The sequence below is a fragment of the Pollachius pollachius genome, assembly GCF_949987615.1.
Source record: "Pollachius pollachius genome assembly, chromosome: 9".
Classification (NCBI taxonomy): domain Eukaryota; kingdom Metazoa; phylum Chordata; class Actinopteri; order Gadiformes; family Gadidae; genus Pollachius; species Pollachius pollachius.
The window spans coordinates 22,592,178-22,619,405 of record NC_136942.1 but is presented as its reverse complement, the minus strand read 5'-3'; the positions used below and the strand labels follow the sequence as shown (position 1 = coordinate 22,619,405).

At 45.7% G+C, this 27,228-nt stretch overlaps 1 protein-coding gene across 1 annotated transcript; it reads left to right on the top strand.

Annotated features, from left to right (window-relative positions):
* LOC307080972 (SITS-binding protein) lies at window positions 1-26,228 on the top strand (the record flags this gene model as incomplete). The annotated part of the gene is made up of 10 exons (XM_079743960.1): window positions 1-465; window positions 3,838-4,009; window positions 15,164-15,371; window positions 15,823-15,973; window positions 20,045-20,248; window positions 21,353-21,615; window positions 21,888-22,024; window positions 22,394-22,515; window positions 24,531-24,710; window positions 26,055-26,228. 10 exons carry the CDS (start codon window positions 1-3, stop codon window positions 26,226-26,228), a joined length of 2,076 nt encoding a protein of 691 aa, XP_079600086.1.
* Window positions 26,229-27,228: the final 1,000 nt, after the last annotated feature.

Genomic DNA, 27,228 nt, shown 5'->3' with positions numbered 1-27,228 from the left:
ATGCCTCACGCACGGAACAGGAACCCAAGCCCCATCCCGGAGGGCACATGGGACACGGGTCTGAAGGAGATGAACGAGACGTGGAAAGGGGCGATAGCCTGCCTCGGGGTGGCCGTCTTCTTTGTCATGACCATCGGGATCATCTACTGGCAAGTGGTGGACCAACCGAACAAGAACTGGATCCTCAGAGGGACTTTTAGCGGACTGATCTGGGAGAGGAGGACCCAGTCCCTGGTCATACAGACCCTGGACGAGGACAAGACCTTTGTGGAGATCGACGTGGGGAACGTGGGAAGCCCCGACACGGAGGTCCCGTTCGTGAGGAACCTGTGCTGGCTCAACAAGACGGAGTTCTGCTACACGTGGGAGTCGGTGGCTGAGGTGAAGATCTCGCTGGATGTGAGCGGGGAAACGGAGTGCTACGGAATGAGCTGGACGCCGGCCAGCTGTCACGTGGTGCTGAAGGTAGGCCTGCAGCGGGGCTCCACTGCACTGCGCTTCACTGCACACTGCAATCACTCAGCCACGAAGTCTCAGTGTTTGGGTGTTAAAAAATAACCAACTTTATTAATGCGCTTAGACAATGCGCCGATTGCTGAGAACTTCACTTTGGTGATACACGAAACACAGTGTTATACGGAAAAATGCATGTCGGAGTTTTAAAGTTTTCATTGTTGTTGGTGTGTGTTGAAGCCACTGGGTGTATTTCACCGTGGGTGTACTGTACTCGCTGTGGCTCTGTGATGGACCGTCATTCTGATGCTCTGGGGGTAGGTTTGACTCTGAGAGGTCAAGGTTCAACACCTGGTCCATTCAGAGATACGAGGTAAATGGATATGCACTCTGGAGGTGGTTCATGAAGCACCTCTTGGACCAGGTACCTCTTCTATGAAGGTATTGTTGTAGCAAAAGTCTTAAGCACCTGTAACTGCAGATTTTGAATGCGTACACTCAGGCGCGGGTCAATGTGAGGTACCTGGGTCAATGTGAGGTGTGCACCTGCCTGGGTGAGGGTTTAGGTGTTTTCCAGGGTCGATGTGAGGTGTGTACTATAGTCTGCTAGTACTAGTATAGTTGCTGGCAGAATAGACGTCAGTATGGCATCCTGTTTCTTTTAGTCAAATACTTGGTATGGTATGTGTGTTAAGTTGCAGCCTTGTTGTAACATACCTTAAAATGTGATTAACAGATAGGCTTTTTTTGTATTTACATGCTTTTGTTTAGATTTTGTTAGTTTGAACTGGTGATGCCCACCAATATGTGAAATCAGTTTGCCATGTTCAGAAGAGAGGTGCTAGCAGCACTCCAGTGTGCCACCCTGTATTGTGTGATGCATTGAGAGTTGAATTGTGCTTAATATATTTGCTGCATGTAGGGGCCAATACAGTGATGCAATTGATTCATCTTTAAGTTCTTGCGATTTTTTTTCATAAGATAGTGAACACACACACAAAATCAATAAAGTGGAAGCTGCCACTGCTGGCTAGTGCTTAAACACTGAATTTAACTACTGTGTCATTATCGCATAAATAGTCAAAAAGTAGCCAAAATCAGTAAAAGAAGGGATAATTGGCATGTTACCTTTTACACAAGAAAATGATTTAATAAATAAATAAACAAATAAAAAATAAATAAATATTCCTCAAGTTTAACCCCCCCAATGGTAGACCAAAAGTTACGCCCTTGCGTACACTAAAGTCACAGTAAATTTGAAGTCGTAAATATTTATTTTGCATGTGTACTCTAAAGTCACAAATGTGTAACAGTACATTTGAAGTCGTAAATATTTTTTCTGCCATTATAAACACAAAATAGGGTCTACGAGTTTACAAGTCTGTGCTACAGACTTTCAGCAAATCCTTTTGCTGCAATCATTGCAGCGCAGTTGGTGCAAAAAAACAAAATTTGTGCATTCGTAAACCCAAATGTGAACTAATGCATCAGAAGTTGCACATCTGTGAACAACTTCCTCACAAATAAAATGATATAGAACGCTATGTAAATTCAGCATTTTAATGAGCGAGCAGTCCCTCATTACAACTGCTCGCATATGCTCGTGCAAGTCACAGCTGTGGGTTTTTTTGCAGGCAGTTTTGCAACACGTCTAGGTGGTACATGTGTAGCAAAATTGATTTGTATCCTTATACAAATCAAGCCAGAGCGTCCGTGGGCGGGACAAAATTGCAGCAGTAACGAATGAAATGCTTGGATGGTCCCAGTGTAGTTTGAAAAATGCACCCCCTGCCGGCGACTTTCATTGGTTAATGCAGCAATTTTGTCCCGCCCACGGACGCTCTGCTTCAGACGGATACGAATCACTTTTGCTACACGTGCACCACATAGACGTGTTGCAAAAGTATCCGCAAGAAAAACAAGAGCTGTGACTCGTAGCAGCAGATTGAGCAGGTGTATCGATGGACTTGTGCTCGCTCATTAAAATGCTCATTGAACAAAGCGATCTATATAATTTCATTTGTGAGGAAATGTTTCAAAGATGTGCAACTTCTGATGCATTAGTTCACATTTGGGTTCACGAATGCACACATTTTGGGCATGTTCTCAGATCATGAAACACAGGTGTGCGAATGTGTTTTGCACCAACTGCGTTGCAATGGTTGTAGCAAAAAGGATTTGTGCACCTGTAACACAGACTTGTGAACTCGTAGACCCTATTTTGTGTTTACAATGATCGAAAAAATATTCACGACTTCAAATGTACTGTTACAAATTTGTGACTTTAGAGTGCACATGCAAAATAAATATTTACGACTTCAAATTTACTGTGACTTTAGTGTACGCATTCAAAATCTGCAGTTACAGGTGCTTAAGACTTTTGCTACAATAATACCTTCATACTTCTTCAGTCAGGTGTGGGCGGTAAAGAAGCCACGCCTACAGATTGATTGTTCCTCTTTTTTATTACAAAAAACTAAATTGCACCAAACACCATCATGCCTACAGTACGACTCTGTCCCGGTGTGATTAGCCTCTTAACTTTTTGTGTTGTTTCAACCACCGGTTGGCTTCTGTATGTTTTGTAGGCCTACTGCTAATCTCTCTCCACTCGAACATTCCTCGCATGATTTAACATGTGATTGTGACGTGAGAATTGTTTTTACATAAAACAGCCCAAGTCTCCGAAACCCAGACACCTGTTGCTCAAAACCTCAGCTCAGAACAATACCAAACTCTACTGGACGTGAAGATCGCAGATATACTGACAAAACAATTCACTTGTACCTCGTTTGACCCTGAAATGCCATATCTGATGTATTGGAGTGATTTTGGACAACATTTTAATTGTCACATCTTCTAATATGCCTATATCATTAATCTTACCTATTTTGGATACATATACTAAATTGTGAAGTAATAATTTATATGTTACTATTGCCACTGTGCATTTTATTTGTCTTATACCCTGCTTCCCCTACACCCACAGGTATTTTATTTGGAAAAACAAATTTGAATCAATTTATTTGTATGACTTAATGCTAGTTACATTACCTGCAGAATTATTACATGGTATAGCTAACCAATGTGAGTTTGTGTGTGTGTGTGTGCGTGTGTGTGTGTGTGTGTGTGTGTGTGTTTACATGGTTATGTATGCGTGTCTGTGTGTGTGTGTGTGTGTGTGGGTGTGTGTGTGTATGGTTATGTATATATGTGTGTCTTTGTGTGTGTGTGTGTGTGTCAGTGTGTGTTTGTGTGTGTGGGTGTGTGTGTGTATGGTTATGTATATATGTGTGTCTTTGTGTGTGTGTGTGTGTGTGTGTGTGTGTGTGTGTGTCTTTGTGTGTGTGTGTGTGTGTGTGTGTGTTTTCCCTCCCCCCCAAGGACTGCTTCTCCATGAACAACGTGTCGTGGTACGGGGGCGGCAGTGTGCGGGGCCAGAGCTGGCCCATCAACCAGCAGAACAGCAGCATGCAGCCCTTTGTCATCAGCGACCTACGAGACGCCCCCGCTGGGTACGGCTCCGCTCTGGAGAGGTACTTCCTGGGATCGTCTGGTAAGCCAGACCGGAGAAATCCATGGTCACATAAGTAGAGTCGGGTCTTTGTACCTATAAAGCACGTGTAAAGTTTAAATAGACCCTGTTTCGAGTAAGATAACTTGTTGTAAAGCATTTAGAAAAAACACATTGGATTCCTCGAGCCAGCGGGCAGCTGATAGAGGCGACCCCTCTATAAAATTGTTCACCCTGTTTAACAACTTTCTACGTTTTGGTCAGAAATATGACGGAAATGGTCACTGAACGCTTTGTGAGACCAGATCCGTTTTCAGCGGAAAAAGAACAGTGTGTAGAAATGTTGCGGCATCTAGCGGAGGGAAGGTTTATTGAATTCATCTTTAATTAAAGTATGTTTCAATAAGTCTAGCGGAACAGACTTGGCAGAATTAGGTTTTGATTTGTGTATTATCCTATTGGAGTTATAATCTTTTGGTCCTTTATATCAACAACGGGAGGGGGTCCTCTCCACGGAGGCCGCCATGTTGAGCCAGGTTCTGTTGTAGCCAAGAGCGGACAGACGCCTCTACAATGTCTCTACATTTGTAAAGATATTTGCTTTGGGCTCAGAGTTGTATTAAAGACCTGGGGGTGTAGGCCATGACCCATTTCTGACTCTTCTTAAGTGCCGTCATTGTGTAAGACCATTATAATGACAGCAGCGATGCCGCGTATGGAATGCGCCCCCACCGTGACTATTTATCCAAGAAGCCTAACCCTCTCTCGGACGTGGACATCTATATCAACTGCCGGCCAGACAGAGCTCCACACCTTCACACAAACAGTTGCATTATACTGAGCGTCCTAGGAGCTTAACCCCCCTTAAAAAAAAGTGGCATTATACTGAGTGTCCTAGTAGTCCTGGGACGCAGACATCAACCGCCCAGCAGACAGCTCCACACATCCACTCACACCGTTGTACTGTGGGACCCTCTCTCGGACGCACCTCATATGGCCTTGTGCTGACAAGCTTATGTTTGGCACTTGGACAAAAATATCCTACGTATTTAGAGGATTCAACCTGAAACCACACAAAAGGCAGGGATTGGGATGTGTCGATAGTCTGAGAGAGTATTGTACAGCTTTGAGGGCAGTCAAGGCACAATCCCCTTTCAGCTTTGAGTCGTGGAAGAGTTGAAGGCGTGTGGTAGTAAGGTGTATGTAATGAACGTGTGGATGGTTCCATGGTTACCTGCTGCCTGGTGGACTATAGGTAGATCCCATGGGCCCAGGGCACAGAAGAGTGTAGGCGCTCTTCTCATTGGGTTTCATGCTGGCCAATAAGCAACGGCAGTGAATTTTGGTGAAGCGAGGGTGGTGCTCTGTGCAGCCAGTCGGGTGGACTGGCCAGCCCTCTGGCTGCCTTCAGCCTGCAATCCCCAGGAGGAGCTTGGGTGTTTACAAACCATACTGGGGGCAGGGGGTCATTTCAAGGCCAGGTCCCCAAACGGCAACACCACCACCACTACCACCAGCAACGTATCTACCACCACCACCACTACCACCACCAGCACCACCACCTTCCTATCACCTCAACCACCCGACAGACAGCTGGCCATGCGGGACACATATAACCCGTCTTTGGCTCATTAATTGGGAGCTTAGACAACAAAGGGAAGGGAAACACCTTTAGTATCTCTAATTAACTCTTAGGGGCGAGGCGGGGCATGGCTTTGGTTTCTATTAGAGAGGCAGGTTGGGTGAGGACTGGGGGCTGGGATGTGTGTGTGTGTGTGTGTGTGTGGTGGGGAGGGGGGGGGCAGTAATAGCTGAGCAGGTTATTTTTGGGGGCAGTTGGACTTTATTCTGGGGTTAAATGACAGCTGGCGGATGTAAATTGTTAACGTGACTGATGAAGAATGTGTACAGTGTGTGTGTTTGTGCATGTGCGCACGTTTGTTTATGATGTTTGTGTATTTGTGTGTGGATATTATATTAAGCTTGTAGTTGTGTATCAGTCTGTCAACGTGTTAAGGAATCACACCCACTTTGCATGTGTATAAATATCTTTATAAATATACTTAGTGTGTGTGTGTGTGTGTGTGTTTGTGGAGCTAACAGGAGGACACAACATCTGCTAAAAGCCATAATTATAATGTGACAAAATAACGTCTGCTACTCACTGTTGGCTTGGCCCCCACTTTATAACCCACCTCTTTCACACACACAGGCCCCGTCCACACAGAGCCGATTTTTTGCCGAAACCGCACATTTCTGAAACCATGTCCCAGGGTGGTTTCAAATATATCCGGACCTATACGGTTTCGTGTTACGCCTTGTTCACACTACCTCCGTCCGTCGACGGATCTCATTTGACTTTGCATAGGGCGCTCGCGAAATGCATTGTGGGTCCGTCCGTTCTGTCGGCTCCGTGGCCTGAGTCAAAAAGTTGAGAAATCTTCAACTTTTCAGGCAGCGACGGATCCGTTTACCAATCAGACTGCCTTATGCAAATATACGCAAGGACACTGTCCAATGAAATCGTATTTGTAATACAACCCGGAAGAACACACGGATACATCAAAAAGCCCCCATCCATCGACGGACGCATGTAGTGTGAACAAGGCGTTATGCGTTAGGATTCTTTACGCCTGAAACGCAAACGATGACGTCATTGCCCCCCACCAGCTTGGTGACGTCAGAGTTGCGTTGAATTTTTTATTTATTTTTTTATTTGTATTCTTTTTGTAGCTTTAAATACAGTCCCTTGATACATTTTATTACTAACTGTACATTAAAAAGTATTTCTGCTCAATTTAAAAGGTTGAATCTCCTTGTGACTGAATGTTTGTATACAGTGCGCAGGCTGTATGCACGCAGGCTTGATGCACTCCACTTTTTTCTGTTGAGAACCAGCGCCTTGAATATTTACTACAGTGTTTCTACAGCTCGGTGCGGTTTCGCAATGAATCTGAGTCTTTACGGAGATATTCCTGAACCGCATAATACGGAACCGGATCGTTTTCGCCCGTTTCGGCTCTGTGTGGACAGGGCATACACACACACAAATAAACATCAGAGTGTGTTGTGTATGTTATATTAACTCAGGGCCAGCTGACCCGGGTTAGTGGTAGGATGCTGTAGTTAGTAGTTATTACTGGTACCCGGCTTAACTCATTGATTCTTTGATGACCAACAAAACACATCGGACCAAAGTGACTCCAATCAGGACAACTGTCTCGGCGTTGCTATGCAGGCACTCCCAGCAGAATGCGGGCCTAAGCTCAGACAGGTCGGGGCTCAGGCAGGGAAACAGCAATGCCCAAAGCTGATTGGATGATGGATCAGTCACTCAGGCACACCTGTGATCACCTATCCTGTGAGGCAGCAGGTGGTCCTCTGATGGGTCTGATTGTGTTGCTTGATGAGTTGACCTGGATAGATTGAAAGACAATAGCATAATGTGTCTGAATCTTGAAGGAGTTTAACGGATAATGCCGGCATTTGAGAATTAAACATACATAACGTTATCATCTATTAAAATGACCTAATCTAATCTGGGGCAGGTTTGAAACGGTGACCACATGACCAAGAGGGCTGCCACCTCTGTGGCACGGTCTGTTGAATCACTATTGCAACAGTATAAGACTAACTGTATGTTATATTTATCTCAAAGAAGATAAAATAACTGCACTCAAATTATTGGTGAGTGCTGATGAGAAGGCTGTGTTTGCCGTCACATGTTTCATTGTTCTAATTGATTGTAGGTCTAATTGATTGTAGGTGTATCTGTTTGGTCAAGAGGCATTTGGGTCAGCGCCTGTTGACAGCGTCCTTCGAATTAGAAAATGAAGTGAGAGCGAATGAATCAATGAACTGACTCTATATGTACTGGGAGGCTTCAGGGTCAGGCTGGACAGCAGTCTGGGTGTTTGTATGGAGACCAGAAGCGTATGATCTTATGACTGACACTCTTCATGTGACATCATTGGGCATGTGACTCATTTCAACAGAGCTACCATAAGACAGAATCTTTGTTGGTGTGTACCTAACTGTGGTGCAAGCCTAAACTGTATTTTCTTCATCTTCATTTCTCCTCACCCTGCCTCCGGACTGCACGTCATCGCCCTAAGAAGAAGTCCGCTGGTTGTATTTGTAGCTCTGAGTGTCATCACACGCTGCACTGTAAGATGAAGTCCAGGAAACAGATCATTGTTCTCATCCGTCCAGCCGTTCAGATCCTCACAGGCTATGGATTGGTTTTAATACACTCTAACGCTGTGTCTGACGAAGAGTTCAGTGTATTAACGCGATCAGTGATTCAATTGATTAGTAAATAGGACACACACATCAACAAACATAAACAAACAAACACACAGACACACAACATCTTGTTTTTATCATTTTATAATGATTTAAATTATTGAGCCCTTAATTGGCTGTGTTAACCACGATGACACAACACTGATCAGGGTCACAAAGAAATGGGGTTACTGTCCAGAAGTTGCCATGGTTACCACCCAGAGACAAACACATACATCGCTGTAGCTAAAGTTACCAGAGCAAGCACGGGGATAATATTTGGACTGTGATAGCTATTCATGACAGAGAGAACTCCTGGACAGAGAGAGAGAGAGAGAGAGAGAGAGAGAGAGAGAGAGAGAGAGAGAGAGAGAGAGAGAGAGAGAGAGAGAGAGAAAGAGAGAGATAGAGACAGAGAGAGAGAAAATGGAAAGAGGACTGTGTTGTGTGGGTCTTGTGTTAAGCGCCAGCCGGGGTAAGAGAGTGAAGGATAAGAAGGAATGTCCCACAGCAGTGCAGTACAGTAGGGTGACATATGAGATGAATGCCAACTGTTGGTTCTTTCCGTAGGCCCACCTGTCTCTAAACGTACCGTATTCCCGAGCTGCTGGGGACAGCTTGAATGGTGCTGAAACCACACGCCGTGGGGATATGAAATCCCATTAACATCCAACGCTGAACGCAATTCCACCCAGTCCAGGTCTGAGCTTCCACCGTCTGAAGTCTTTAGGTTGAATTGAATCAGAACATGATAATGCTGAGTTTAATCTAGAATAATCGCAAAATCAAAATTAGCTGGAAAACTCCAGCTAATGGGGACCGTGTGATCCCAATGGATAGGAACCCTGTGTGATCATGGTTAGTACCGTCGTTGTGGAGGAGTGATATAATGAGTGCGTTATGCTAAGAGTCTGAGAAGCTTGACCCTCTCAGACACCCACACATCCACCATCACCATGACCAGAGCTCTACACGTCCACCCTCACCCAGATGTGTTTGCATGCAGAATAGTGATTAGGGAAATCCCAGGTGGGTGCATGGTGATGAGAACATATTCCAGACTGACATTGTCCGGATGAAGGCATATGGGCACAGCACCACAGGCAAGACTTGTTCTTCACGTCAACAATCTTTATTTTCTTCAATATTTATAATATGAAAAATAACAATTGTTATTATAATAATAATTACAATAAAATCTAGCTACAACTTGGTTACATCACCTCCACTGCTTCAAGGGAGGTTCCAAAAGAGAAAGTTAGACGGTGCAGGTGAGAGTTTCATCACCTGGTATTCTTTTAAAGGTCCCATGGCATGCTTCTTTATGGATGCTTTAATATAGATATTAGTGGGCCCCTAACACAATATTTGAAGACGTTCCCGAAATTCAGCCGTGGTGCAGAATTACAGCCACTACAAGCCAGTCGCACATTGAGCTTTCCCCAAACGCGCCATTTCGGTGTCTAGCTTTAATGCAAATGAGGAAGAGAGAGGCGGGTCAAGGAGGAGGGGGGTGTGGCACTGAGCAGCTTGCGACCACGGTACCATGCCCCCTGTTTACAGTGGATGTATCGCAATGGCGAGGCGCACACAGCCTTTGGCCGTGTTCTGTATATATTCTATTACACTCCGGGTGCTTCGGCGGGAGTCCCGGAGCTCTATATCTAAATAATATCCCATTATACATAGATATCTATATCATATAATATATATTATCACGGCCAAAAGCAGTGTGCACCTCCAGACGATATTATGAATCTCAAACGACAGGTTCTCCGTCTCTGGTTCTTCAACGTCCCCATCAATCTGAAGTAGACTGAACCATGACATGGAGGAGAAAGGGATTGTTGCCCGCGATTGTTGACCACGATTGTCTCCCGCCGGAGCCTCGCTGCCCGCTGCGGAGGGAATACCGCCTCGGCAGCGGGCAGCGCTTAGGCACCCCCGTCTCGGCAGCGGGCAGCGGGTCTCCAGCGGGAGACAATGGTGGGCAACAATTCGAGCCTGACCGATTAATTGGCGGGCCGATATTATCGACAGATATTATCAGCCGATATTAGGCATTTTCCAAACGATCGGTATCGGCATTTATAATGGCAGATTAATGAATTAAAGTTATTGTGTTATTGGATTGTATTTCTATACATTTTATTTATCAGAACTTGTGTGTGATTGTGTGTGTGTGTGTGTGTGTGTGTGTGTGTGTGTGTGTGTGTGTGTGTGTGTGTGTGTGTGTGTGAGTGACGTCAGCGAGTGAGTGGATGAGTGAGGACAGCGAGCGCTAGTCTGCGTGTCAGTTTAGTGAAGTAATGAACGAGTCCGGTTGTGATAATAGAAGAATAGAAGAATAAAGTACCCAGCCTATCAAGAATCGGTGGCTGCTACATTCCAACCATATTCCGACCATATTCCGACCTATAAGCAGACCCACTGCCGGACAAAATGAAGGGTGTTGCCACCGAGAGAGCATCGGCCCTGGAGGGAACCTCTCCCCTGTGATCCTCGACTACGGTCTGGTAGCCGACAGCATGAAAGGTGTAACACTAACCATCTCATAGTTGGAGGCGGAGCGCAAGAGGGTATACGTGCTCCAATAGTGCGAGTTAAAAATAAAGCTAATATATTTGAATGATTTTAGCTTGTGTGTGATTTATCCCGGGCACGGGTCGGGTAACGGGCCAAATATTAATGGGTCCAGGCGGGTGCGGATATCATTTTGATATTATCACGGGTGACGGAGTGGTTCTGGTGCTGGGTCTCAAACAGTGGACCCGGGCAGGACTCTAGCCTATACTATTGGAAACAAACAAAATATTGGAAAGCAGAGTTGGTTGGGCCTTATTTGGGCGCGTTGGTTGGGTCTGCACGAGAAAGTATCTCTAAAAAAATTGTAGCCCCAACAGTCGCATGGTAGGATATCCATAGATCTGGTAGGTCAGATGGTTTTTTAGTCAGCTGAGCTACGATGCTGTCCATGATGCTGACAATGTCCAGCACCAGATCCGCCCGTCACCCGTGAAAATATCAAAAAGAAATCCGCACCCACCGATACCCGTTAATATTTGGCCTGTTACACGACCCGTGCCCGCGATAAATCACACACAAGCAAAAATCATTCAAATTAATGTGCTTTATTTTTATCTCGCACTATTGGAGCACGTATACCCTCCCGCTCGTTCTCCTCGCTAGTCCACTCACTCGCTGACGTCACACACAGACACACACACACAGACACACACAGACACACACACACACACACACGCTCAAGCAGGAGACAATCGCGGGCAACAATCCCTTTCTCCTCCATGTTGTGGTTCATGTACTTCAGGGAGTCAAAGCCAAAGCTCCTTTCCCCCGATTCCTTCTCAACCATGGCTGAGATAACCCTCACTACGAGTCTCGTTGTGGAAATACCAGAGACGAGAGTCTGACGTGTTATGCGCCATAACACCAACAGCAGAACGGTTATCCAAATAACAAAGAAGTGTACAACACTTGCGTTAATGTGTGTAATCACACACACACACACACACACACATGTGGCGCTCGCACGGTCGTAGGTCATTGTCTCATTGGCGGGCCAAATTCTCTGGGCGGGCAAGGCAGAGCAAGGGGAGGAAACTTTGGCCCCTTATGACGACATATGGGGCCACATTCCAATTTAGCGCGTCTGGGCTTCCATTTTTTCAAAGGCGAGCAGGATACCTAGTGCTCGTTTTACACTGAACGCAAGTTTTAGCCACTGGGGGACGATAGGCAGGCTAGTGGAACTCATATTAATGTTAGAAAACCTCATAAAGTGTGATTTTCATGCTATGGGACCTTTAATTTGATTGATCGGAAACGGACTACATCAGCATCAACCGATAACCGTCGTTCGTTTCCCTTGGTTGGATGTGTTTGAAAGCAAGTTTCCCTTGCAAAGGAAATGTATCTTGGTAGACGATGGGAGATCACACATTTTGAGATTTCATTGATGACTTTGTTGGTGAAGGCTATAGGTATGCAAGCATCATGGAAACGGGTATAAAATATAGGGAGAGGGGGGGGGGTCTGCGGACCAAGCTTGTATCACCCTCTCCATCCTTCAGTCAGCCTGGCTCTTCACCTTTGACCTCTGGGACGGGTCACGAGGCTATCAGCAGTCTGAGAGAGAGAGAGAGAGAGAGAGAGAGAGAGAGAGAGAGAGAGAGAGAGAGAGAGAGAGAGAGAGAGAGAGAGAGAGAGAGAGAAAGAGAGAGAAGGAGAGAGAGAGAGCGAAAGTGGGAGAGAGAGAGAGAGAGAAAGAGAGAGAGAGAGAGAGAGTAAATCCACATGTCTGGTTTAAAAGTTTGGCTTTGGACTTGAGAATCCAAAGCCAAACTTTATTGGGAGAATTTATTCTGCTTTGTGTGTCTCTTCACAGTAAGTAAATACAAGCCAGTAGGTGTCATGGCATTCATAGAATATCTCAGTTTTTTTTAAAAGACAACTTTGTTTTTAATTTTGTTTTTACAATCTGCATGAAGGGGACTGAATTTGCCAAGCAAAAGCAAGCAAGGCCCTCACATCTGAAAAGATACATTTCACGGCTGCATATATATTTTCTAATAAACCCAGAGGTTGTGACTTAATACCTTGGGAAGGGGTAGTAGAGGTGTCACAGCTATCTGTTTGACATTATGCCTTCCCACAAACTCCCCATCGGACACCCATGTAGGACACCCTCTCCGGCTACATCTAGGATATTTTCCTGACTCTGAATCTGACTGATTCTGAGCATTACTGTTGGTCCCGCATTCTGCTGGTCTCTGCCTCATCGTGTCTCATCAGAGGAGCTTGAAACCGTCCAAACTGGGAATGAAAGCAGTCCGTCCGGCCTGGGTATGGCTCACGTACCAGGAGAGATCCCCGGATCGGTTTTCCGTCTCTGAGATCTTGTTAAGTTGGTCATTACTGATTGGGTCAAGAAGTTAGAAGGCTAGGCTCAGCTAGGCTAGGCTCTACGAGGACATGCTACGCTAGTATTTGCTTGGCCAGGTCGACAGGTGTCTATAGATGAAGGATTTGTTTCTTTATTCGGGGTCAGGGGCCAAGCTGGCATGGAAGAGAGCCATGCAGAGGGGAAGGTATAGCGAGCATGGGCTGAAGGGTACCAGGGGACGTTGGGAGACGGTGGGACTTGGGAAGGGGTGAGAGGAAGGCAGCAAGGGGGTAAGGAATGGGAGGAGGTAACTTGAGAGTGGGCTGGCATTCCTCTCAGGGCAGCTACATCTGTGAACACAATTATCTGCTTGACATAATCTCAAACAGTCTGTGATACTCAGGCTAGTAGTGCAGGGCTCGGGTTGACACAGACTCAGTTGGCATTGGAAGCATTAAAGTATTGAAGACGATTCATCTGCTTTTTGTCCTCCAGATTTGTTTACCACAGTAATAGAATATGAGATTGGATTGATTTATATGAACAGTCTTTTTTTTAACTTGTATGTTCATGTAAACAGACAAGTATTCAGTTACATGAACATAAGTTAATATATCAAGTTAGACTAAATGAACTTTTTTGAGTCTTTTTTTTTATGTTTAAGCAGTTGCTTCATTGTGACTGCGCCTCACTATTTGTCTTAATATTGTTGTTGTTTTTTGCTTGTTGCATGTTGTTAACGTGCCCTGTAGCTATGATGTAATGTGTGTGTGCTGTGGTGTGTGTTCATGTGTTTTTGCGCGAGTGTGTGTGCGTCCTCTACGGAGGACAAACAATAAGCAATGACTTTGACCTAGTATTCCAGTCCTGGCCCTTTCCTTGCACTGCCTGGTGCTCCCCAGATCTTTCAGGGTTCTTGGTAAACAGACACTCCACCAGCGCTGGTGTGGAGCGACAGTAAACTCATCCAACCACATACTCCTCAGGCTCCTTCTGGAGGAGCTTGTCAGGTGATACCGCTGACCCAGGCTACACTCTGCCTCGGTGCCGGCTCCGTTCTCGCTAACACTCTCACGCTATGTCACATCAATGACATCTGCCATTGACAATCACATCCTAAGGCCAATAGCGGCTCACTTTTTTCTAAAAGTGTCGGGACAAACTGTGGGTCTTTCTGGAGTTTGCTAGGTCGAACAGGAAAATATAAAATCTGTAAACTGATCGAAAGCACAGGCTTGTTCAGGCCACAGCATATCAAAATGGGTGCTACGAGTTTCTATAAATTGTGCAGCGGACTCATTCAGACTTATCTGAACCTGTGGTTTCGCTACTGTACTGCACACAAAAACAGCTTATTTGTCAAACTGTCGTGCTACATTTTGATCTGCAGCAATACTTTATTCCTTAAATGTTTGGGCGCCTTATGTTGCATTTACGTTGACAATTCCTCCTTCTGTAGAACTAGCTCCGGCTTAATCTTTCTGGAGGTCTTTGACCGTGTAAGGGATTCCTCTTGTCTTGCTGTCTATTTATAGGTTATCCAGTTATGATTCTGTTCATACAGCCTTGGATGTTGCACATGCTTAGCTGTTCCGTCGCTGTGCAGCCACTAATTGGATGTTCCAGCTCCTTGCACGATTGGTCTAGTATGAGCTACCTGGCTACAGCTCATTAGTAGAATTAAACATTCAGTTTTCACTCAGAGAAACAAAGACTATTTGAATAGGGCGTATCAGAACAGTTTATGTGTCATTATTTAACGCTATGTAACGGGATTTTGAAAATTTGCACACTTTGGCAAACGCACTAACGCACCTTTGACATAACCTGGTGAACTACAATCTACAAACATGAATCTAGGTTCATGATTTTGTTTTGTTTAATTTGTCGTAGCGAAGATGTTTTTATCCAAAGCTGATATGAATAAGGCTGAGAGCAGCCAGTCCAAGTGTCCAATCCACATTCACCCTCCACTTAGTGACTGGATCTGTTTCCTTACGTCCTCCCAGGTGTCGCCGTGCTGCTCTCCCCAGACATCCCGGTCCAGCTGGGGCTGGAGAGCAGGCAGCAGTTCTGCCTCCAGTCGCTCCCCGGCATGGAGCGCCTTCCTCTGCAGTACAGCGTGTGTGTGGCCCGCCATGTCAAGGCCGTCCACCAGGAGGCAGCTTCACAGCTCTCCCAGCAAAGCAGGGAGCTGCCGAACATGAGAACCCTCTGGTGGGTCTCCGTGCCTCTTGACATAGAAAGGACATGACATTCAGCTTCTTTTGAACACATGGACACGACGTAGTGACTTAGAGGCAACAGATCCCATTTCAGGGCTCCTTATCTTGTGTATATGCATATGTGCAACATGTCAAAATGAATCCAAGAGCCTTTTTATGGATATTTAAATATTATATAAATGCATATTTCTTGCTAATTTCTATATGCACATTTTACTGCATTAAATGCATTGCTTTTGGTACATATGCAAATGTTTTGGTATATGTTTTATTCATGCAACTGCAATTGTCCTCAGATTGTAATGCCTTGCAGTTATTTTTCTTCTTCTCTTTCCGGGATATTTGTTCCTTTAATTGCTCTTCCTACTATAATCCAGAGTTTGGCGTAATGAGTAATTTCCTAATTAGACCAAGATCAATAAAGAGATCTGATTTTTTTTTAGGTTACCTTTCTGGAATTTTCTAGCCAGTGTGGACTCGGGTGTGAAGGTGGAGAGGGAACTGAGAACCTTCTCAAACCGCCTCAGGAGACACCATCTGAGTGAGGGGGTCATCAGCCTCAGCGAACATTCCACCACCCTCCTCGCCGACATGGTATGTTCCATCATACATCAACCAGCCTCCACAATTTGTGTTTGGGATCCAGCCTTCATGAGTTTGAGATCCAGATTGGAGGATTTCATTGTGAGAACCTTCTGGTACTTTGAGTCCTCCTCAAAGGATAAGGCTAACGTCTTGATGATGAGTTCTGTCTGTGTCTTTGTGTGCCATAGAAAGTATGGCAAAAAAAATGAATGAGGATGATGCTGCGTATTTAATTTCCTATAGAATGTATTGTGTCATACATTGACATATGATTAACGTTACAACCATGGGCGTCAGTTTGGTTTGAAATGTGCTGGGGACCGAGACGCATTCGGAAGTGCTGGGTACAATGAGGATGCACTCTTTTTTCTCTCTTTAGTGCCGGTAATGAAAGGTTCTGAAAGACGGCATAGCCATGTATCTAATTACTAAGGAATAAAATGTATACAAAATCTGTCAGGCACGTTTTATGAAGAAAACGTTGCCAAAAAGCATCGGACATATGAACCACTATGTTCTGCTCCATGTATCCAATGTTGACAACGTGACATGACTGGCTAAGCTAACAACATAAACAAGAGGAGCAAGGAAAGGAAATTAACTGCGTGTTTAAATTCAGAAGGGGCAAACGTGTGGCTACACACAGCACTACAAAAGTCGTCAAGATTGCAAAAGAAAAATATATTTGTTGCACAGCTGAACGCTGTATCAAATCATGAGCTGGCTGTTCTCAATTCACAACACGCATTCCATCCAATCTAGCCTACATCAGGCATTCTGACAAAAATTCATGCACTCCCCCCCACAATTATTCCAGAATTCAAGCAAAGCAAGGATGACCAAAAGTCACTTTGTGCGATTATCAATAGCAAGTTAAAACAGCCGACCACTTGAGTGCAAAAAACACAAAAGACCTCGCCACAGCACCAGCAAATCTTAAGCAATACATATCCTGTCTTACCTTTATTAATGTGGCAGTGGTCTGCAGATGCATCCCGTGGTGTAGCCCACCATATCCATTTAGTTCAACAGGTTATCGTTCTGATGCTGTCCATGGTGATAGCAACCTGCTCTGGTGCTTTTTACCTATGTATTCAGGCTAAAATGACTTGATTGTCTGATGCCTCATCATTGCATCCCAGCCAAAGAATATTGGTATTATTAGTATTGGCTACTTGCCAAAACGAAAAAATAACTTCACACAGTGTGTCTTTTTACAATGTATTTGTTATCATTCGTAGCGTTGATCAGCAGAGAAATAGTTCGCCAAAGTCGTTGACGTCGCTTAGCAACCAAATACGCTGGGGTTGATAAATTACCGGACTAAATGCTGAGTGATACAGATGACGTGAATCAGAGGCAAAAAATCCACTTTCCTTGACAGCGGTCAAATGTGCTGGACGTGAGCATTACACTGCATTGAGAAGAGCCGTGTAATAAACAAAAATAATTGACAGTTGAATGTTGCGAAGGCCCATGCAAGTGAATGGAGCAGTCTATAGCATTGAGAAGAGCCGTGTAATAATCCATAATAATTCAACTCAAGTTTTTTTTTTTTTTTACAAGTGGTGGGTACAAAATTAATCTTAACGAAAAGTGGTGGGGACGCGTCCCCAGCGGAATTGATGCCCATGGTTACAACCCAATCTATCCATCAAACTATCTATCCATGGCTCTATCTATCTATCTGTCTGTCTGTCTGTCTGTCTGTCTGTCTGTCTGTCTGTCTGTCTGTCTGTCTGTCTGTCTGTCTGTCTGTCTGTCCGTCCGTCCGTCCGTCCGTCCGTCCGTCCGTCCGTCCGTCCGTCCGTCCGTCCGTCCGTCCGTCCGTCCGTCCGTCCGTCAGGACTGTTGGTTAGGAGGGGATTAGGCTGCTGGTCAGAGAGGCTGGTGAAAGCGGTGTTCTTGTGGACGTCTACTCCAGGGGAACAGTGGGAGAGGGAAGGATTACAGGTTCACTGGAATGTCACCAAGGAGAACAACATGTTTTTCACTTGGAGAACACATGCGTTCCTGGGTCTGGGGGTTCAATAGAGACAACAGCAAACTGACAGTTTCTCTCACTTGCTTTTGCTCAGTTCATGAAACAGAGTTTACATTCTAAAAGCTCTAGGTATATAGCGCAGCACCACACCATAGCTCATGTGCAAAAGGTCATTACTCACCTAAAACATTTAACTGATGCTTCATAGCAAAGTAATTGTCTCACATAAAAAGTTGATGCCCTCAAAATAAAAAGTTCCTTTAGCATTGTCAACAATTGTGGTCCAAATGGTTCTATGTTATGTCAGTACTGGATGTGTTCCTTACATCCACAGTTCAATCGTGTCCTGCTTATTCAGAGACACAAAACGCTCTCTGAACTAGAATGTTTTCGTTGAATGTTAACTGAGTGCTGTTTTCTACCAAACATTTCCATGGAAATTGTTGCTGTATTTTAATTACGTAATCTAAGTTGCTTGTCTTACACCACAGTAAACATAATACGTAAAGAGCACACTATAATACAAAAATAGATACAAATAGAAAGGAAGATAATGTAGCCTTAATGGTGGAGTGCTAAACCAAGACAGCATACCACCATTGACCATCTGATAATTTACTCTTTCAAATTATTCAATACAGAAGTTTTCCGTTGAGAGTACATTAAATGAATTTGTTACTATACCATTAAATCTTTATCACTGATAATGTTTGTGACTTGCCCTACTTGTGTGGGACTTGCCCCACCCTATTACACACCATGAGACCATAAACCAGACTCACAGAAGTCCTTATGTGGATTATATTCAATACAACTTTAGTAGTACTTTAGCATCTAACCAAAAAGTGCAGACATATAATGTTCTAAACAATAGTGTTGTGAATCAATATTTTACAGGAACTGTGAAAGTGTTATATACTCTATACACTTATTTTCACAGGCTGAGTTCATCATAGGTACGGGACTACAGAGTTTCCCAGAGTTCACCTCTCATGTTCCCATGACCTCCTCGCCAGGTGTCCTGCCGCTAAGTAGGAGGGGAGAACACAACAGAACAGACAGGGTCACGGTGAAACAGAATCTGTTTTCTCATGCACACCGCTGGGTCCCAGGCTGTTGGATTGACGAGCACCTGTAGCTCCGCCTCGTTCCCAGGAGCTCTGTGGTCCAGCGGTTTTGTTTGGAAAGTTAACGGTGGTCTGAGCAGCAGGGCTGTTGAGCAGCATCACAGTCTTGTGAACGACATCAAAGCTATCGGTCTATTGCTTATTTTTAGTTTCACAAGCGTTCTTTATTTACCCGCCACACAACACTAAGTGAGTATTTAGTCTCAATGTGGAAAGACTGGGGAGAATTAGTGCTCTCACATTCAGACATCCCATTACATAAAGTTGAGCTCCAATGTGCGTGTGTGATTGTCTTAAATGTTGAAATTGCACAACGTGTTTATCCTCACTAAACCGGATGGACCCCCCCTCCATAGTTTAACCTTTGTGTTCCTAAGACGTTATGTAAGAATAAATCTCCTATTTGCAACCTGACCTTTTGTTGTATGCTTGCTAATCTGTCTGGAACGCCCCAACAGAGACTGCTCTGTGGCCTGTTCATCCCCCCAACAAGTGTACGATCAACTCATGGTTTTAATGCTTCTGGTCAAAATATCCATTGCCAATAACCCAGCAGGACACATCAATACATAATAAGAAAGAATAAGAAAGGCTAAGAAGCTCAATAGCTGAGCGCTGCATGCAGCACTCATCTAATGGTTAGTAAAACCAATGAGTGAATAACCTGCTGTTTGCACCGATAATATTGCAGGTTTGCACTTAATGGCAGTGCCACATTGTGCTTAGAGCGGTGCAGTGTGTGCAGAATGTTCCCACATGGCCCCTCAATCCCACTGGTCAGCAGGGACACAGTCTCACCGCCACTCAGGCATTAACCGAAAATGATCCGCACACAAATGACTCTGTTGTACTCTGTGGTAATCGCTGTGTTTGAAGTTCAACCGTGGAATTCAATATTAACTCAGGGCCTTAACACACCAACCAGACACACCAACACGGCCTGCTGACCATGACCCCTCTCTGTCTCAGGACCACGACTACCTCACGGGCAGGAAGAGAGGGCTGTCCAAGAGACAGACCAGGGACCTGGGGCTGGTCAAGCTTCTGAACATTTCCATCACCCTCACCCCGTTCCAGAGCATCCACACCGCTCAGTTCCACAGCTCGCTAGCCGGAGGGGGCGGAGGAGAGCAGTACTGGCTCAGCCTGCCCTCTGGCCCCCAGGGACAGCTGGTGAGGAGATCTGTCTGTTTGTCTGTCTGTCTGTCTGTCTGTCTGTCTCTCTGTCTGTCTGTCTGTCTCTCTCTCTAAACGTTTTAACTGCCAAATATGCCCGTCTTATGCCCGCCTTTTTCCCAACATGGTCAGTGCATTTACACTGACCGAGGTAATTTACCGGCTTTATTTCGCACCCCAATTTACCCTCTTGGATCCTCACATATTGGGGGTTTCATTTTGATGTAAATGCTATTAGATGGCTTCACGGTTCCAGGGGCGGGACTTGGGTAGAGGTGTTGCTGCGTTGTTTCTTCAACAGAGACAACACAGCGATATGAACATGAGTAGTAACTGGAGAGACAGTGAAATCCGCGAGATGCTGACCATCATGGGAAAGAAGGTGATGCAGTCACATTTAACGAAGACGTTGAAAGATGGTGCGATCTACTACGAGACAGACGCAGAAGAACTTTCCTTACTAGGCTTTTGTCAAGATAAAAAAAAGTGGTCAGCAAAATAAAGAATAAGAATAAGACTTGTAGCCTACACTCAGATAAAAGTACAAATAATTCTAAAGAGGGCTACTCCCCGTGCATAGCCCCGCCTTCTCCAGTGAACCAAGAAAGCCGGCTCCTTGACGAAGGGGGATTATAGGCAAGATATAGGCAATTTTACAGAGGCAAGACAGTGAAATGGCAGGGCTGGCCAAGCCTCAACCGTACCGCTTTTGGCAGTGTAAAAATGCCTTCTCTCTCTCTCTCTCTCTCTCTCTCTCTCTCTGTCTCTCTCTCTCTCTCTCTCTCGCTCTCTTTCTCTCCCTCTCTCTCTCTCTCTCTCACTCTCTTTCTCTCTCTCTCTATCTCTCGCTCTATCAGTTTCTATATATCTATCACTCTATCATCTCTCTCTCTCTCTCTCTCTCTCTCTCTCTCTCTCTCTCTCTCTCTCTCTCTCTCTATCAATAGCATCTGTCTATCATTCTGGCTGCCTTGCCCTCACGGAACTCCAGCCCTAATATTTGCATTTAAACCCAATAACATTGAGCAGTAAGTTCCAGTAGTCTAATGAGTCTAATCTAATGAGTCCATGGAGCTTCAGAGAGGTTCTGTTCTCCTCCAGATCCCAGTGCTGAGTCAGTGGGGGGGCCACTTCTGTGTGAAGCTCAACCTCACCAGCCCAGCAGGGGTGGGCTGGTTCCTGGACAGAGTGGGGGCCCTTCAAGACCTCGTGGCCATGGAGTATGTGCTGCTGGAGGGAGCCGTGGCCGGCCCGCCCGAGGGCCCGGGGCCCCTGCGGCCTCTGGGGGGTGAGCGGTACATCGGTCTTTTGGCGGACGTCGCAGCCCGGATGGGAGAGTCGGCCATCATGACCGCTGGGACCCGGTGAGCGAGGGGCCGCAAGGAGAACAAAGCATGTCTTAAAGACCAATGCGCTGCCATTATTGTTGTTGTTCTATGATTAAGATGGGTTTCACTGTCAAAAAGATATGATCTCATTGTCTGTAGCGTTACAGAAGTTATAGTTTATCATTCATCATCTACCTCTCATCTTTTTTATTTCTTCAATGTCAATCCATATTGATCGTCAAAAACCATAAAGATGTGATACGGAGGAGAGGATGATGTCCGGGCCTTACCCCATTCTTCCCTCGCAGGTCGAGCCACAAGCCTGTGTTTGTGAGGATGCCCGCCCTGCAGTCGGAGTGGGGGCCCCTGGGTCTGAGGGGCCTGATACCCTCGCTGCTGCACCACACGCTCCTCGGATACAACTTCCTTCTCCCGGACGCAGTAGGTAATACTGGGTCTCCTCCTTCAACTCCTACTGGTCGTCATTATCATCAATAGGCTAACAAGCCTCACTAAAATCATCAGCATCGTTAGCCTTTCTACATCACTAGCGTTTCTAGTATCGCTAGCATCACATGACTAGCATCACTAGTCTTTCTACATCATTAATATCACTAGCATCACTTGACTAGCATCGCTAGTACCACGAGCATCACATAACTACCATGAATAGCACCGCTAGCATCGCATGACTAGTATGAATAGCATCGCCAGCATCACTACTAACTACATGAATTCACATATACAAGAATGGCCAGATCTTTCATTTAAAGTAGTCCTTATTGGGTTTAAACCGTTTTCCACCCCCTCCCAGGTGGCTCTCTGTCGGGAGACATGGTGACGGATGAAGAGTTGTTCATCAGGTGGCTGGAGGTGGCTGCCTTCCTCCCGGTCCTCAGCTTCCACACCCCGCCCTGGGTCTATGGAGAGGAGCAGGTAGGCTCCTGTCTGGGGGGGCCGTCGGTTGGACCCCAGCTAAGAGGGAGAGTGGCCATGTGCAAGGCACTTAAAATGAAATAGGTTTACTGTCTTCGCTTATATTATATTAAAAGTCTATATAGTAGTATGCAAGTGTATGACCCATTGCTGTAGCAGGGAGGATAGCGCTGCGTAGAAAATGAATGAATAGAAAAAGTGACCATGTGCAGAAAGAGTACAAGTGCTCTGAAGCTTTCAAACCAATTCAATAAGTAGCATAGACAACACTGCTCCCTTAAGCTAGAACAACATTGGTTCTCTGTACTGAACACATTTTATATACCCTAACACCACGATTCAAAGCGTTTTTCTATTGCTGGGATGAGGGATGATGTTTGTGTTTGGGTCGGTGGAGGACTGATTGTTTTCTCTAGAGCTGCGTTCTCACGCTGTGCAGTGAGATGTTTCCTCCATGGCACCGGGCCAGAAGGTGTGTTTGTGGAGAGGAGCAGGAGGGGACACTGTTCCTAGGACTATCAACACCTCCTGCTCCACCCTCCTTCTCCTCCTCCTCTCCATCCATCCTTTCCATCCTCCTTCCACCCCTCTCTTTCTCCTACTCCTCCCCCTTCCTTCTCCCCCCCTCATCCATATCCTCCCTCTCCTCCACCTCTTGCTCCTCATCTTTCCTCCTCCATCTCCTCTCTCCTCCTCTTCTTCCTTCTCCTCCTCTATCCCTTCCTCCTCCTCTCAGTGTGTAGAACTTGAAGGGCTATTCTCCCCGACCTTCAGCCTTTTAAAGGCCTTCCAGTCCAGTTCACTCCTGCACTGATCCAGTACAGTCCAGGCCGGTCCAGTCTAGTCTAGTCCAGTCCAGTGCAGTCCAGGCCGGTCCAGTCTAGTCTAGTCCAGTCCAGTACAGTCCAGGCCGGTCCAGTCTAGTGTAGTCCAGTCCAGTACAGGCCAGGACGGTCCAGCGTACAACCCAGATTCCAGGGGTTCTCAGATACAAATATGTTTCCCACTGTGGAGAAAAGACTCCGGCTGACCCTTTGTCCCCTGATTTTCCTACGTACCCCACACTCCCACCCCTACACACACACACACACACACTCATACACACACACACACACACACACACACACACACACACACACACACACACACACACACACACACACACACACACACACACACACACACACTGCTCAGCTCCCTCCTGACCTCACCTGCGCAGGGGGTCCATCTGGTGTGGGTTAGGGTCTGTCGCAGGGAGTTATGACTCCACTTCAGCTTGCAGCCGCTCTGCACCAACCAAAATGAAGCTGTCTTGGAAAAATACTTTATTATGGCCATTCAAATAACAAGTTTGACACGGTTTGGAGGATTTTACACAAAAGCAAAGCATTTCTCTGATTTAAATGATTCAATTTGAATGTGGCACCTTCCTTGGAAAATATGCTGGTTGTAGACTAATCACGTTTAAAGGCCACGTTGAAACGTATATAGCACTAAAACCACATGTAGCACCACATAAATACCTGGCTCCTCAATAAGTCTCTAACCGGGTCATGATTCTGAATCTATTCCTGCAAATGATTTCTATCTGCTCTCGTTAAAACACACGCTGTTCTGCATGCGGTCAGGGTTCCTGTTAGGCAGCGGACATGGGGGACGATGTGACCCCAGGAATACAGAGTTATTTTGAGACAGACAGGACTCGAGGACAATGCTAAACCACTAAGTCAACAGCAAACCACTCTTTGTCCCTCGGAGAGATGGAACCAGTTCAGAAATTAACATTGTCTTTGCTCAATGATCTCCAAACACACAGAGTAGCTCCAGCCAGATGGTCTGAGTTAAATAGCCACTATAGAAACATAAGAACAACATCTTTAGTTCATAACCAGTTTCTGCTCAGTTAGACGAGAGACCTTCTTGATTCCAGTCCTGGACAAGATACAACGTTCACCTGCCAATACGAACAATAACAACGATGGTTTCCTCAACCTACGGCCTTGTTGTGTATGTAGGTGCTGAACCTGACCCGGTCCTACATCTCGCTGCACCAGGACCTGGTGGTCCCGCTGATAGAGAAGTATTCAGAGGAGTGGCTGCTCACTAGGCACCCCATCTACAGGCCCATGTGGTGGCTGAACCCAAACGACCCTGCAACCTTCACCATCGACGACCAGTTCCTCATCGGAGACGAGGTAGGAAGACCTCCTTTTGATAATTTAAAGCCTGACGGCTGATGAGCTCAAACCCGCGACACCGGGGGGTTTCACCTTCTTCGCTTTATATTTGTTTCAACCAATGTTGTTGGGGTCTAGAGTCCGGGATCAGAAACGTATAGGGGTACCGGCCCTCATTGGTCAACTGTAATAAAGAGCATGAAATGGTTCCAAACCAGCTCAGCGTACTTAAAGAATACCCTTCTTCAAGCTCCATCCAGGTGCTTCATTGAGTTTTACTTTCAATAGAATATCTAAGTAATGAAAAAGCCCACCCTTTGCCATTTCTGGTGTCCTGGCCCAGGCTTGGTTCCGTCCCCTCCAAGAGGTTCTGCTGTCCCGTAGGAGCCCTGCCGGGTCCCAGATTAGAGACGAGGGCACTGGATGGCGGTTTTGGAGGCCAGAGTTGGGTTGCAACTGTCAGCAGACAGGTGCACTTGATACGCGTAATCGGCGGCGAGAGATATGAGAACTGGCGTCGGGCATCGTAACCAGAGGTCGTGTTTATCATGCGGTGCGCGCTCCTTCACATCCTAACTCCATCTTCCCCCGGGAGCAGGGTTGTTAGGGAGCAGGGTTGTTAGGGAACAAGGTTGTTAGGGAGCAGGGTTGTTAGGGAGCAGGGTTGTTAGGGAACAAGGTTGTTAGGGAGCAGGGTTGTTAGGGAGCAGGGTTGTTAGGGAACAAGGTTGTTAGGGAGCAGGGTTGTTAGGGAGAAGGGTTGTTAGGGAACAAGGTTGTTAGGGAGCAGGGTTGTTAGGGAGCAGGGTTGTTAGGGAACAAGGTTGTTAGGGAGCAGGGTTGTTAGGGAGAAGGGTTGTTAGGGAACAAGGTTGTTAGGGAGCAAGGTTGTTAGGGAGCAAGGTTGTTAGGGAGCAGGGTTGTTAGGGAGAAGGGTTGTTAGGGAACAAGGTTGTTAGGGAACAAGGATATTAGGGAGCAGGGTTGTTAGGGAGAAGGGTTGTTAGGGAACAAGGTTGTTAGGGAACAAGGTTGTTAGGGAGCAAGGTTTTTAGGGAGCAGGGTTGTTAGGGAGAAGGGTTGTTAGGGAGAAGGCTTGCCAGCCGTCCTGGATTGCCCTCAAATCTCCTTTGTTATTATCTGATAAATTGTTTGCATTTCCCTGGCCACAAAATGTCCCAGGTTTTGGTTTTCTCACAATAAATACTGTTATTGCTGTTATAAAATAGAGCCAGGAGTGAGATTAAACATCTAACCTGTCGCTGGGCTCCTGGAGCTCAGCGGTTCAGGTTGAGCAGTTTAGCGCCTTCATCAGACACTAGAGCCTCTGATGGAGGCGTCGGGGATGGTGTTGGCTTGCAGGTGCTGGTGGCGCCGGTGGTGGAGCGGGGTGCGATGCAGAGGGACATCTACCTACCTGACGGGGGCTTCCAGTGGCAGGACAGCCGCAGCGCCGAGGTGTTTGACGGCGGGACGCTGCTTCAGGACTACCCGGTGGCTCTGGACCAGGTGGCCGTGTTCTCGCGGAGGAGCTGAGTCACCTGACAAGCCAAAGTCACATGACCCGCCCCATGGTGTTGATCTTACTTTGTTCTTTGTTAAGCCGTGCTATTTTCAACTGGCACTTTTCCACACAAAAGAAAGACCATTGACCGTGTCTTAGGACTTGATCTTGAGATTTAAATATATATGTATATATAAATATATATATATATATACATACCTTTATATATATCGATTTTTATACTTGCACTTTACAGTACAAAACTATTTGTATTTTTCACTGTGAGGTTTTTTTCTTTGTTTTTCTAAATCAGTTTTACCTCTTTTTAATGTGTTTGTTTGCTTTTAGTTGTATGCAAGGGACAGAAGAAGGTCTCTGTGTTTACGTACATCCATATCTACAGTCTTTAACCCTTCAGCTGCAGCAGCGCCTCTACAGGTGGAGTTGAGCTAGTTCCTCCTGGTCTTCAGTCTCCTCTCACGACCAAATAAGTAATACAGAAAACAAGGACAGTTGGAGAGTTGGACGAGGGAGGACCCTTCTGGGCCCTCACATGAACATGACCCTACCTTCTTACCACTTGTTGTGACCATTGGAAAGGATTTTACTGGAACTTTCTCGAGCCAAAAGGCTGTTGTATCATAAATATACCTCAAGTTTACTACCGCTTCCCACCAGACAATCAGCACTTATTCTCTGCTTTACTAATCCAGAGAAAGATTCAACATACAACTCTATTTGCCGGATTCAACTTATTACGTAGTCTATTGTAGGCCTGTATGTAGACACAATTGGTAATAGTTCTGCTAAATAATGTGAAAAATGTGGATATTTGACAGTAGTTGGAAATTCCAAGTTCAGAAAGTGAAAATCCTGACCTGTTTTGGCCCCACCTCACACCTGATTTCACTTCTCGTTGGCTGCTGCCTAACGAGCAAATGAAGAGGTTTGACTCCAAATACTGGAACAGATTTTTCCAAGCTTGGATTCTGGAATCTCTACCTCTGTTTTTTCTGTTGTCTTTTTTAGGAT